We start from the raw sequence: 14,538 nt of genomic DNA, 5'->3' as shown, positions 1-14,538 counted from the left end.
CATACTTGTGAATCCTTTTTTTAATCCGTGTTTTAGACTTGTTAATTCTAAAACAACGTTTACTTGAGATGTATGGAATCGTTTAAGTCATGTAGGTTTGTTTTGATGCTCTTCCTGGAGTGCCCTTTGCTATTTGATGTTCTGTCATGATTGAGCTTAGCTTTCTTCCTCCTATCAGGAAGCGGTCACTGGTACAAAAACATTTCTGAAAGTTCCCATCTCAGACCAGTTTTATGTAACACATGCAACTGGTAGGTCGCTTATTCGTGGCAGGGTTCTAGAACCCTATCCAGCTTCTAGATTTAATGCTACCTCTACTAGGAATTTTAGTATTCCAGATTAGAGGAAGAAAAATTACGAAATGTAGTCCAAGAGGCTGGTAAACTGGAATGGTAGTCTTGTGGTGGGCTTGAAAAATACAAACCCAAAATATACTTGTAGAGTTATTTTAACATTATATAATATTCTCAATTAAAAATAACCCTAAAATAACATTGTTACTACACTTGTGGACTGGGTTACTTACACAAAAGCACCTTGTCAGCTTGTTCAGTAACTCGGATCGTGAGGAGTATTGCTTCACTCCCAGTCTTCAGATGCATTGTCCCTGAGTCTGGAGCTGCTCCTGTTTACGTGCTGTGCAGGCTGACTCAGGCTGTTGCTCTCATCAGAGACAGTTTAAATCAAAATTGCTGATTTCAGGATACACGATGGCTTATTGTCATAGTTCTGTACCAGTGCCCAGTGTTGCTTGACATAATATGGGATAGTGTGGGCCTCTTCTTGATTGCCCAGGACAGCCTGCTCTGATGCATTGTACTAATAGCGTGTATTTTTTATCAGTGGAGGGAAATGGAGGTAGAGATAAGAAATCCCCTCTATCCTGTTTGTTAGCCTGTCTAGCAGCTTCACCAACTTCACAAGCAGCAGCCATAAGATACTGATTACCTACAATCTTAAATTCTCTGTTAATCGGTGAGGAAGGATGGTGGGGATGCAGGAAGCACATGAGAGAAAAATAGTGTTATTTGTGGGAAACCTTGGAAGATGAAGTCTTTCTTTTTTTCTTTTTCTTTTTTCCTTTTTTTTTTTAGTAGGGGTGATAATGATTTTTGTTCGGTTTTGAATAAAGAATGTTATTATAACAATTTTTTCCTGAGATGAGTGTTACTTCTTTCCCTGTGGGATGTGTACGTCAGGATCCTCCCATGAACTTCCTATGTGCTAATGCAAGGTTTCCCCTATGTTAGTTCTTATGTCCTTTTCTCCATATTCATAAATGGTCCTATGAAAAGCTATTATCTAGGCCACTTCAGATTAGCAGTTAATCCATGCATGCATATTAGGAATTTTGAATATATGGCAGTGAGCCACCAGCCTTGAACATGGAATAAAATGACAGCATCAAGTCACTAAAACGAACAGAAACAGCAACAGCACTTTGAGAACGGAATTGCAACAGACAAGAGACAAACCCCTTTTGGGGGGGGAAAAGCACATCCAGATTCCATAATATTATAAAGTTGATTGTTAGTTTCAGTAAATAAAATTAATGTTGATTTCGGTTTCAATAAGCTCTGTCTTCTGAGCCTGTCATCTTATGATTTCACATGACAGCATCGCAACAAATGCTGTTAAGTCTTTTACAGGGAACATCAATAGATTTCACTAGTGTCATTTTACCCATTTACTTACCGTGGGATTACGTTAGCAGACACAATGTCCCTCCTGTATATGTACCTGGCTATTTGTGAATATACTGAAGATGATCCAGCCTCAATAAGATCGTATCTCCTGAATCTCTTCTTTCTTGAACTGTCAGCTCCTTTTAAGCCCTTGCAAAAAATCATCTGTAAAACCAGAGGCTACACTATCATATACTGTCTTTTACAGTTTCTGTTTGCAGCAAGAGTTCTTCATACATATTTCACAATTGTCTGTCTTAGATCAGTTACTTTATTAGTGGGTTTAGTGAGCTGTAGTTGGAATTTAATCTTGATCTAAATTGCGAATATTAGCAGAAGAGCTTGATGGGAGGAGGTTGAAGGATCTTTGTTGCTATTTTCTCTCCTGCATTTCTAAAAACACCATTCCAGGATCATATTCTACCTGTCACTCACTGTGGTATTAGTACAGGTGACTAAAGGAGTTGTGTGAAAATTGGGTCTGATGTATGGTCCCTATAATATAAGTGCAAATACCTGGTAAGCTAGGAATGAGTCTTTGTAGTCAAAATTGTGTTTCTTTTATTGGAAGTGGGAATGCTTGCTTGTGTGAGAAGCACCAGCCAGATGAATTGGTTTTGGATGGTAGGAGCTAAATGACTGGGCTGTATGAAAAGCACAAAACATGAAAAGGGAAGAGGGGAGGAATCATAAGCAATAGTTCAAAAGAAGGAAATTTTTCTTGTCTGGCTAGGCAAAACATAGCCATGTATGTTTTTTAACAATTACTGTAGACAGGGATTCTTGGCTGGTTCAAAAGCGGAGATCATTTTCATTGCTGTGGCCATTGCTTTAATGCTGTCATATAGGGAGCAAGCCAAGCTTTAACCCAGATCAGGAATTTTTGTACCACAAGCTAGTAAGCAGAAGGTGTGAGAACCTCTAACTTAAGGTAGTAAAACCTGAGAAAAGGAAGACTGCCTCTGTTTCTGTCCAACCCACGTCTTGTTTTAGGATAGTAAAATATCTCAACTTAATTCAGGAATATTTGTAAAAGGGTACTACTGAGATGAAACATCACAGTGTACATAATCATACAAAAACCTCTTCTTTCATGAACCCACCAGTTATTTCATACATGTTTATGCACATTCAGTTCACTTCCCAGTAGGCTGGAGAAGGCAGTTCATAGTCATTCTAGAACTGCTTTTAGCCTCTATGCAGCTGCAGGGCTTTTCTGTATGAAAAAGTTTGTGTGCAGTAAGCAAAGGTGTGAATTTTTCAGCATAGTGGCTGTTGTGCACCAGTTTCCTTCTATGGACCCTTAGGTGACAAGTGGTTCCCTCAACCTTCTGAAAGGAGCATGTGGCTTTTGCACAGGAATTCTTAATGGTTTATTGCTCAAGTCATTATAGATGTGTCCTAAAGAACACATCTTGGTGCATCCTTCTCCCTTGTGCTAACAAAAGAATGTGTGTGGTCACCAAGTGGCTCAGACTGAGGAATTCATCCCAGATACGAAACTGATTGACATGGTTTCAGTTGGGATAGATTTAACTTTTTTACTAGCAGCTGGTACAGTGCTATGTTTTGGGTTTGGAATGAGAAATACTTTTGATAGCACACTGGTGTTTTCAGTTGTTGCTAGGCAGTCAAGGCCTTTTCTGCACCTTATATTGCCCCACCAGTGAGCAGGCTGGGGGTGCACAAGAAGCTCAGGGGAGACACAGCCAGGACAGCTGACCCCAACTGAGCAAAGGGATATTCCATACCGTGTGACATCATGCTCAATATATAAAGCTGGAGGAAGAAGAAGGAAGGGGGGGACTTTTGGAGTTATGGCGTTTGTCTTCCCAAGTAACTGTTAGGTGTGATGCAACCCTGCTTTCCTGGAGATGGCTGAGCACCTGCCCACCAATGGGAATTGTAGAATTGTTTTAGTTGGAAGAGGCCTTTAAGATCATCAGGTCCAACCGTTAACCTAGCACTGCCAAGTTACCACTACACAATATCCCTTAGCACCACGTCTTTCTTAAATACCTCCAGGGACGGTGACTCAACCGCTTCCCTGGGCAGCCTGTTCCAATGCTTGACAACCCTTTCAGTGAAGAAATTTTTCCTAATATCCAATCTAAACCTCCCCTGCTGCAACTTGAGGCCGTTTCCTCTTGTCCTATGGTGTGTGACTTTGTAAGAAGAGACCAGCCTCCACCTTGCTACAACCTCCTTTCAGGTAGTTGTAAAGAGTGATAAGGTCTCCTCTGAGCCTCCTTTTCTCCAGGCTAAACAACTGCAGCTCCCTCAGCCGCTCCTCAGTCTTGTGCTCTAGACCCTTTAACAGCTTTGTTGCCGTTCTCTGGACCCACTCCAGCACCTCAATAGCTTTTTTGTAGTGAGAGGCCCAAAACTGAACACAGTGCTGAAGGTGCGGCCTCACCAGTGCTGAGTACAGCTGGACCATCACTTCCCTAGTCCTGCTGGCCACACTATTTCTAATGCAAGCAGTGAATGAATTTCTTGTTTTGCTTTGCTTGCGTGCACGGCTTTTGCTCTACCTATTAAACTCTCTTTATCTCAACCCACGAGTTTTCCCTCACTTTTACTCTTCTGATTCTCTCCCCCATCGCAGCTGGGGGGAGTGAGCGAGCGGCTGTGTGGTTCTAGCGGCAGGCTGGGGCTAAACCACGATGCTAACCTAACAAAGGAAGTGGTTCATATTAACTCAGTTTAATTCCTTGATCCAGCTCACAGCAGTCCTGCACAAATATACATGCATTGCTGTTGAGATGGTAACACGGGAACAGTGAGAATAAAACTTTTTTTGGTATTACCACTGTCTTAGGGTAGTTGAAACTATTCATGCAACTACAGTCTAAATGAATTTATATGGGAATTAATGTAGAGTAGCAAGCGTCCTGTGGATTCACGCCCTAACTAAAAGCATGCATCTATGTTCAGACACACCCTTGATGAAGATAGGATTGCATTTAGAAAGTTTTCCTTGGAGCTGTAATGTCTAGAAATGTAATCCCTCTATCGGCAAGACAAAGAGTTTAGGACTTTTTTTTTCTCTGAACATAACTTAACCATGACAGATTCATCCATGATGTTCCTGAAATGTGCCCCTTCTTTTCTTTTGTCATCCATACACACCTTCAGTCTTACCAAGTGCAGCTTCTTCTTAGATTTTACCTGCTAAAATCAACCCCACCCCAGTCTTTTCAAATTGCTGATGCTATTACATCAGTGGCTTGACCATCTCGCCTACTCTTTGAGTCATTACAGTATCTTATTATGCTGCTTATGAGGTTCAAAGTCATCAAGTTAATACTTAGTATTGTGAGGCACCCTCTGTCTTTGGCATGTTCCCTGTCCTTGCCAGTAACACTTGCTCCTGTCTCTTGTTTTCTCTCACAAATACCTCGGTGCCTTCCTTGTTTTGCCCCATGTGTAGTGTCCTTGCCAGACTGGTTTATCAAGTTTGCTTGCTTCCATCCTTCAGCCCTCATGCCTGTTGTCTTTCTTATGAAGAGGAAGGAATGAGACTTTGCATACAAGAAGCTAAGATACTTGAAGATGCTTACATACAATAATGCGTGAACATACTACATTTTATACTGTCATGTTTTCCGTTCTTTTTTCCTACTGCTCCTATCACCTTTACGTTTGTGAACCTCACTTGTGAACAGATCTTCTCGGGGCAGTGGAGCATTTTATGCATGCTTCTAAGCTAAATATCCGTCCTGAGTTCCTTCTCCTTCATCAATACCCTGTTCATCTTGATGATGCAACTAGAGGCATTTCACTGGTACCCATGTTTGCACCACACCAGTGCAAGTCCTTCAGGAAGGGACCTGCAAACGCGAAGTGTAGTTATGTGAACAAATTCTTGTGGGCCAGTTCATTAGCTATTGTGGAAACTGCCTGGACTGACACTGATGCTAAATAAGCAGCAGCTTATTCTTCCTTTCTTGGTGGTGTAAAGAGCCTTGCATTTCTTAGACACATATGAGCAGCTGAAGAGCCTTGAATCAATGCCCTCGTCTAGCTTGTGATAACGTGTTCCTGTAAGTGGGTTTGGGACTTTCAATGAAAATAGAGTATTCTCCTTTTCATCTCTATAATCCTGTGTAGGGGATTTTGTTACTCATTTCTCCTCTTCCACTCTCTGCCATAGTTGTAAACGTGGTGGAAGGAAGATTCAGGGAAATCCTACCTTCCCTGGAGGTATTTTTGTTCTGTATTCGTGGTTCTCTGGTGCCTGCTGCAACATCTGCCTTCTCCCACAGCACCTTCCCTCCAAAACTGATGAGGTGAGTGTGCAAGAAAGATGGAAATTTAGACAGGGAGTCAACAAACCACATAGACAAGAAGAAACTATCATAATTCCTGTGCTGCGAGTTGATACCCCTTTTTCTCTGTTCCAGATGCATCTTGAATCATTCTTTTTCTCCTGTTGGAGATAGTGGGGCACAGTATTGGCACAGCAACTGGATACAAGGAGTGATGTTGGTTGTTTTTAACAGCCCATTTGTCATCTTCTTCCTCTTTCTCCAGCTCCCGTGTGCTGCCCTGTCTGTCTCACACTGTTTACAGATGCTAATACTTCCAGCTTAAGGTGCTCTCTGGGCAGTATCAACAAGGATTAAAGTTAAAGGGATTCTCTCGTATTTGTTTTCCATCTTCTTGTCCCTGTGGTCCAGCCAAGTGCTCTTCTCATCCACCTCTGCAATAGCCCTGACCTTTGAACCAAAGGACTCCTAAGTCTAAAGGCCTGGAGTCAAATATTTGCCAGTTTTGAGTTTGCAGTTGAAAAGCAAAGTGATTTTTCCAGCATTATTCCCCATTGCTCAAGTGCCTTCTTGAAGCTGGCAGCATAGGGTTGATCTTGATTACTTAAACCAAGTTAAAGATTGCACTAGTCTCCACTGACATTTCACACTGGGAGTGCTATCTTGTGTTATCTATTTTGAAATTACTATTTTTTTAATCTTTGAGTGAGACCATGTGTATATTCTAACTTTTGGTGTATTTCTTTCACCTGAGACTCGAAAGATTTTGCATTGTCCACCTCCTGCTTGACATGCAGCATACATGCCTTCACGTTGCCATTTCAGCCACAATGTTGAGATCAACTATACTAATGCTGCTGCTCTTCTCTAGACCCATAACTTTTTTTTTAGCCTTTCCTGTTTTCTGACTTTGCTTAAGGCTTCTTTTCATTCTTACATTGCATGCAGTGAGTGAATTGTATTACCCAACCTGCATTTGGCATGTCTCTGTTGCACTGGTGAGCTACACCCACCCAGAAATTGTTCTGATTCATTCAAGATGTAGACGAGCTGCTGGTAAGAGCTCAGTTTCCAGGACTAGCTGGCTGGGTGAGCTTTGAAGGCCATTTCCAGCTCAGGAGTTCACATTCACGTCCAAGCATTCAGCTTTTACAAGATACTAATGTTATCTCTTTAGATTGAGGCTCATGAAAAAGATTTCTGGCACAGTCTTCACTTCTACCTTCTCTTGACTGTACCAGAATCAAAAGTACTCAGATCTGTGGTATTATTACACAAGCTTACCTGGTGGTTGAGAGGTTCCCCATGACTTTTGGAAAAGCACCAAACCCAAACTATTCAGCACTGGTCTAGGTGTCATAGACTTGAGTCAGCTGGATAAGGACCAGAATAACTGGTAACTGGTACTGCTCTGTTTACCATTCCTTCTATCGCGAGTAGCTTATGTGGATTTGCTTGAATTGCCATATTTGACTGAGTTGACATTTTTTATTTTGTGATTATCCAGCTGGCAACAGCTGCTGCCAGCAGCTGTGTGTTAGCACGGCGTACCCAAGTCCACATAGTTCTGCACTCCTCAGCCTCAGACATTTCCACATCTACATCTGGGAACTTTCTGTGATGTTGGATGAAGTGGGGGCAAACTTTTTCCTCAGACTCCTCACTGTTAGAAGAAAAAGCTCACATGAGCAAGGTGAAATGTAACTATCATCATCTTGTGGCTGGTGCATGAGTCTCATCCAGAATTGTCTTGGGTTCCCAAGATTGCTCACGCAAATAGAACATCCCCTGTAGGTAGGTCTGGGTTGGCTTCAGGTGCCAAAGTCTGTAAGCCCAGCTGTTAAGATATAACAGGCTAGCACTTATGCTAATGACAGGGTATGGTCAGTAAACCCTGATTACCAGTGGTCCTTTCCAGAGTGTTTATGGAGGAGGATGGTCTCTGCTTATTCCCTCAGTGAAGAGATAGAATCGTTCCACATCCCACCGTAATGCTTCTTTTCCTGAGTCTCACTTCCTGCCAGTGATGTTTTGGAGCCCGCTAGGCAATTTGAAGGTTTCTTGCTGTGTGTTAATTAAGAAAATTGAGCAAAATACTAAATTTCCATATAATTAGAGCACTGATATACCTGTATGACGGACTGACCTCCCTTTTTGTGTTGGAGAAGGCCAGAACATGCCAGAGTGTGTTCAGGAACACATATGCTCCATGGGTAGATAATATAAGGAAAAAGGCTGACTAAATGCCGATTGGCACACTCTTGGCACCAAATATAGGTTCAAGCTACTTAACAAGGCTGCTAGTTTTCTCAGAGCCTCCTTCTCTCTAATGCTGGAGAATGTTTCTAGTCCACTTTTTAAGAGAGTTCAATAGTTTCAAGTCTCTCCACATTGTTCTCATACAATGGACATGTTCTCCCATTCTGTCCTTTCCATTGTTTATCTGATGGTCATCATGAACTTCAGTGTGCTAATTTCTTAAAGGAAACTGAGTACTTCTTGAGCATCTGTCCTTTGAAAGGTCTTCTGTCTTTGGTCCAGAAACAAGAGAATTCTCCATCCTCATACTGACCTTAGAGGCCTTTTGGAAAACACATACTTCATCGATTTCAGACATGTTGAGCAGTGTAAGTGTTGTATATAAGTGTTGTAGGTTATGATTCATAGTTTCCAGAAGTCAGTGGTTTCCTTTCAATCATCCACCATTCAACCTCAACCATTTAGGGTTAGACAGGTGTGACTTCTACAGCATTGATATCACCCAGTATTGCATTCCAGGGAACTGTCTACAAGCTGTTCAGGAAAGAGACTGCTTAATGACTCTTGACCTGAGTTGCATTCTTTTGTGTGGTAGTCAGGCCACCCCAGTTACATTTCCTGCATTTTGTGGTTGGATAAGACCATGAGCAGTTCAGGTTCATGCTTCTCAGTCTGTATGATCTCCTGAGTCTTCGTGAAAGAGTTGGTGACCGTAACTGCTTGCCTTTGTCTTCTGCAGGTTTCTCCTCTTTGCTTTGGTAATTAGCTAATAAAAAGAGAGTTAAGGATACAAATTCTTCAGTCTGTATGGTTCTCAGAAAAGGGAGATTGATTGTCAGAGCTTTTAGTGGCTATCCAGAACTTCCCTTCTCAGATCTAGGGTGTTCATCAGGATAATCACATTCTTACTCCTGTTGGCTTGCTTACTGCCAGACAAGCATTGCTCATTTACTGTTGTGGTGCAGCTCACGACTTCTTGATTGATGTACAGTGGGAAAGGCCTCCTTATCCTTTCTTGGTTATGTGGTAGTTAATAGCACTAAAAAGTCTACTAGTTGTATATGTCTGGCTAAGTGACCAATTTCTCTTTTTGGTGCATTTATCATTCCAGTTCCTCTCTAGTGCCTCAACAGTAATTTTTTTGAGATTCTTACTGGAGCTGATGAAAGGTGGACCTTTCCCTAATTCAGACAAGGCCTACTTGACTGCCATTTTACCCACTATTACCAGGTAGCTGGTTTTCAGGCTCTCTCACCCCGTGTTTTTTAAGATGTTCACATCAGGATCAGCTCTGAGGTCAGACCAAGCTGCTCAGAGCTTCCTACAGTCTTGAAAACCCACAGAGATGGAGACTGCACAACCTCTGTGGGCAACCTGTGCCAGTGCTTGAGTATCCAGTCTGAACCTCTCATTTAAAATAGTGCCTGTTGTCTCTTGTCCTCCTGCCATGCCACAACTGTAAAGAGCCCATCTCTTTCTGCTCAATGACCTACCCGTAGGCAGTGGGAGCTGCTGTTAGGTCCCCCCCAAGCCATCTCCAGGCTGAACAAGCCCAGGTTCCCCAGCCTCTCCTCACAGGGCAAGTGCTCCAGCTCCCACCATTTTGATGGCCTCTGCTGGAGTTGCTCCAATTTGTCAATGTCTTTCTTGTATTGGGCGATCCCAAACTGAATACAGTATGCTGAGTAAAGGCGGGTAATTACTTCCATCAATCTACTGGCTGTGCTGTTAACACAGCCTAGGATGCCGTTGGCCCTCTTTGCTGCCAGGGCACACTGTTTGTTCATGTTCAGCTTGCTACCTACCAGGACCAGGCATTCTTGGGGTTCACAAGCCTGTGTTGTTGCAAGAAACTCCTCCTTCTGAGGTGCAGGATCTTGCCTTGTTAAATTTTTAATGTTTTGCATTGGCTCGTTCCTCCAGCCTGTCTAAGGGCAGCCCTGGCCTCCGATGTATCAGCTGGTCCGTTCCCCCCCTGCCTCCCACCCTGGCCCAATTTGGTATCATTCACAAACTTTATGAGCAAATGCTGTAAGGCAGTACAGGTCTCAGGATGGATTGCTGCAGTACTCCACTTTTACTGGCTTTCAGGTAGATTACAATCCATTAACCACTACCATCTGAGGCTGAGTATCCAACCCATTTTTTGTCCATCTAGTTGTCAAAGCATACAGACTTTATGTCCTAACTTTGATACAGAATATCATAGGAGACAGTGTCAAATGCCCTTCTAAAGTTCACATAAATGATATCCACTACTTCACTGTTTTCCACAAATACAATGATTTTATCACAGAAGGCAACAAGGTTGGTCGGGTGTGATTTACACCATGGTGTACCCATTGGTGACTATATGCTGACTGTCACAATCACTTTCTTCTTATTCCTGTGCCCAGGAATTTGTTTCAAGATGACTTGCTCTTTGGTTTTCTCAGGGACAGAAGTGAGATTGGTTGGCCTGTAGTACCCCAGATTGTTCTTTTGACCTTTTTTGAAGATGGGTGTACTGCAGTCATCTGGGCATCTCAAATGATGAGATTAATGCATTGACTGGCATGATTTTTAAAATACAATAGAAAGCAGACTTGCAAGGGCATGGGCCATTTCTCTCATATCCTTGGATATAGTCTGTCTCGTCCCATGGTCTCGGGTGGGGCTGAGTTCTTGCACATAGTCACTGACTGGATCGTCATCTGCTGCTGATCACTCCCTCTCCTCCTTGAACCCTGCCTCTAAGCACAGAGGCATAGGAGACCTTGTCAATGAAGACTGAAGCAAAGAAAGCAACGACTAACTCCACTTTACTTGTTTCTCCTGTCACTAAATCACCCACCCATTCAGCAACAGGCCCACACTTTCCTTGTTCAGCCTTCTATTACTAATGTAACAGTAGAAGCCCTTCTTATTGCCCTTGACATCCTTGCAAGTCTCAACTGGAGCTGAGCTTTGGCTTTTCTGACACCATCCCTACATGCCTGGGCAGTGTTTTTAAATTTCTCCTTTACAGCCTGTCCTTGCTTCCACCTCCTATATGCTGCCTTTTTGCACTGGAGTTCACCCAAGCCAATCTCTTGATACATCTACTTGTCTTGCTGAATATCAGGATGGACTGTTCTTGCCCTTGGAGGATGCTGTCCTTTACTGGCCTCTCCGTTGACGCTGACCCACAGGCTCTCACACAGACAGTTGCCCATTCCGTAGAGCAGTTCCATACATCTGAGCTGGTCCTTACAGAGAAAGCCCCTCCTTGTCTTTCCTGCAGCGTGTATCTGTCCACTGCAGCGCTCCAGTTGTGCAAGCCATCCCACCACACCTCTGTTGCTCCAACAGTGTTGTAGTTGTGTGACCACACATGAAGCTCTCATTTCCCCTGCCTGTTTCCCAGACTGCATGCATTTGTGCACATACACCAGAGGTGGACTCCTCCTGCCTTTTTTTTTTTTACTTTCTTGAGGTTTCTCTTGTACCTGTTAGCCTGCATTCCTTTCTTTTCACCCCAATACACCCCTTCCTCACTTGAATAAAGGTTGTAATCTCGCTTTTCCAGTGCTCCTAATATAAAGCTTTTCTCACCAGATTGGCCAGGGTTTTGGCAAAGATGCTTTTTCCCCACTTTTTCAGGTGGATCCCATCTCCCCCTAACAGTGCTCAACCCCCAAAAAGGGTCCTATGGTCATAAAAGCCAAATCCCTGTTGCTAACCCCAGTTGCAATACAAGGTGTTGATCTGCAAGATCCATATGTTCCTTCTTAAGCCTTTCTCCATCACTGGAGACTACCTGGGTCTCCATGACCTTTTCCCACTGAGTCATGTTGCTTTGATACACTTAAGTCAATAAATAAAAGTAACAACAGGAATGCTTCAACTGGTAAGACACAAAGAGAAGGAAAGGAGAGGAGAGGGGGTGGGAGAGGGAGAGGGAGAGGAGAGGAAGAGGAGAGGATACTCTCCTCGTGGACACTGGTTGGGGAAGCTTTCTGGTCTCAAGTAACAAAGCACAAGTATATCCATGGTTGGGTACTATACCCCTCACATAGCATTGCCCGCCGGTATGTAATATTAATTGGTTTTGCAGTGAAGGCATGTCCTAAATGATTTTTATATGGACCTTAAAGGAAATGTGGTGGATAGAGTCCTTTTTTCCTTGATGACAATTAGGTGTCTTAAGCATAAGAGCACACCTTTTTTTGGACTCTGATTTAAGACAGTGCTCAAGCACAGGTAGCCTTACTGAACTTAAGTAGGAATTTCTGTTGAAATGCAATTTTTCACTTATTTTTAGGTATTTCAAATTACTGCAAAAGATACCGTGATGGTATGAGACTTGTTCTGAACACCTTTGGACCAGTTCCAGAATTTTCAGGTGAAATTGAGCAGAAAATCAATCAGGTAAATATGGAGTTGATAAATGCAGTGACATTCAGAACAAAGAACTTTTTAACATTTGTACCATTTCAGTTTAGTGTTAGAGGTATCTGTAGTCTGTATTTCTTGTGTGAATGTGTCTTTTGAACGAAAAGATCAGTATAAAATGCATGTAAATCTCTTTTCAAAGCACTTTGACATACATCAAGGGAAAGTGATTTATCGGCTGAGGAACATTATTACTAGACAGGGGAGTCAGCTGCTAATGACTGTGGGTTACTGACATTAAATCCTCCACACTATTTCTTACCACTTCTGTCCTGTGTCCTCTACCATAATATGTGCAGCTCCAAGCTTCCTTTCCTACAAGACTTTTCTCCCCGTGTCTTCCTCCTACTTCATCTTCCTGCATAAACCCTTTTTTCTTCTGAGTGTTCTTTTTCTTGTTTTTGTGTGCTTTACAAACTAGAGCTCCAGTCTGTAACACGTGCAAATATGTGTTTAAGTTAAACATATGAGCAATCCGATAAGGTTACTTGCATGTTTAAAGATAAGATATGTTTAAGTGCTATGCTGGATTGGGACCCAGTTTGTCTATTAACATTTCTAAGCCCACAATTTGTTTATATTCACTATATAGGCTGTTTTGTATGATCATAGGAATTAACTGAAGTATTGTTATTTCCTAAATCTGCCTTTTCATAGTTGGCTTTTTTAATGCTTCTCTAAAGAACAGGTGTATGTGTTGAATTGAATAACTGTCAGATTAATTCCACAGGTGGAAGCTCTCTGCCTGGAAGACAGCATTTTTATTCCTTTTTTTCACTGTTTATACAATTTCAACATCAGCTATATTAAAAAGGAAAAAGATTCTTTCATGCATAAACAGCATAGACTGCTTATAATAACAATCAATAATAATTGGGAGTTATTAATCATTTGAAGCTTTTGATTAGTATGAAACAGTTTGGGTTTCTTTATGGAAAGCTGGATTCCACTTCAGTGTCTGTTTCTTTGTCTCTTTATTATCTTTGCTTTTCAATGCCAAAGATGGATCCGCAACAATCCTCTTAAAAGTAAAACATTAAACATTTCTTATCTTACTCCTCTCTCCCTCTCCCTGACTTTTTTCTGGAGTGACTGCAACTTGCCAGTCATTGGTAGCAGGTCCAGGTTTTACCCAGTTTCTCAACCCTTGCCTTTTAAACCTAAGACCTCAGGTGCTATTTTGGCAAAGATCACCTTGTGGTCTCTACCTGCGCTCTCAAACAGCTTTTTTTTCTTTGAAAGAACATCTATTACAATGTACTGGCCGGCCAGAGCTTACTACCTCTTGTTCTGCTTTCAGTGACACATTTAACTGGCACTTCTCAGACAACTTTGATTATGCTGTCAGAAATACTTTTTTTTTTTCCATTTTGTTTTAAATACCGTTTTTGTCTGATAACTTGTTCAGACTTCTACCTTTTGTGTCCTCAAATAGTGCTGCACCTTCTCTCCCCCATATTCCAATAAACAACAAAAATCATAATTCTGGGTTTCTTATGTGTCTTCCCCTGTCATTTTGATTATAACTGCCACTCCTAAGAAAAAATGTTTTTAATAAACATGGTATCCTTCATTACATTTATTAGGAGCCAGAAGAGAGGTCACAGCTTTAAACACACACACACAGAGGAATTTGGTTTAGAGCACATTTTGAGCCACATAAATGGCCAGGTTGCCTCCTTCCTATTTAATAAAAGGTTATTATCAAAGAGACTAGAGAGTGGCTGTGTGGGGCAAACCGAAAGAAGAGGCTGATGCTTTGATGTTTCTGTAGGCACCTTCATAGCCATGTTCACGCAAACCACCTCTAAATGCGAGCACTTTTCTTCTCATACAGGTTAGCTCATTTCCACTCACCAATGTTAAGAATTAGCGGCCTGTTGCTTTTGATAGACTAAATTATGGTTTGT

General features: G+C 42.0%; 1 protein-coding gene across 4 annotated transcripts in view; it reads left to right on the top strand.

The window, feature by feature from the left end:
• Positions 1-14,538, top strand: part of CRYL1 (crystallin lambda 1) — a 63,700-nt gene that overhangs the window by 44,504 nt on the left and 4,658 nt on the right. For all 4 annotated transcript variants that reach the window (XM_063330955.1, XM_063330950.1, XM_063330962.1 and 1 more), the window contains one exon: positions 12,498-12,604. In XM_063330955.1, the coding sequence (XP_063187025.1) occupies positions 12,498-12,604 (107 nt within the window). The remainder of the gene's footprint in view (positions 1-12,497; positions 12,605-14,538) is intronic.

The sequence above is a fragment of the Chroicocephalus ridibundus genome, chromosome 1 (genome assembly GCF_963924245.1).
Source record: "Chroicocephalus ridibundus chromosome 1, bChrRid1.1, whole genome shotgun sequence".
Taxonomy (NCBI): domain Eukaryota; kingdom Metazoa; phylum Chordata; class Aves; order Charadriiformes; family Laridae; genus Chroicocephalus; species Chroicocephalus ridibundus.
This window is presented reverse-complemented; position numbering and strand designations above follow the sequence as displayed.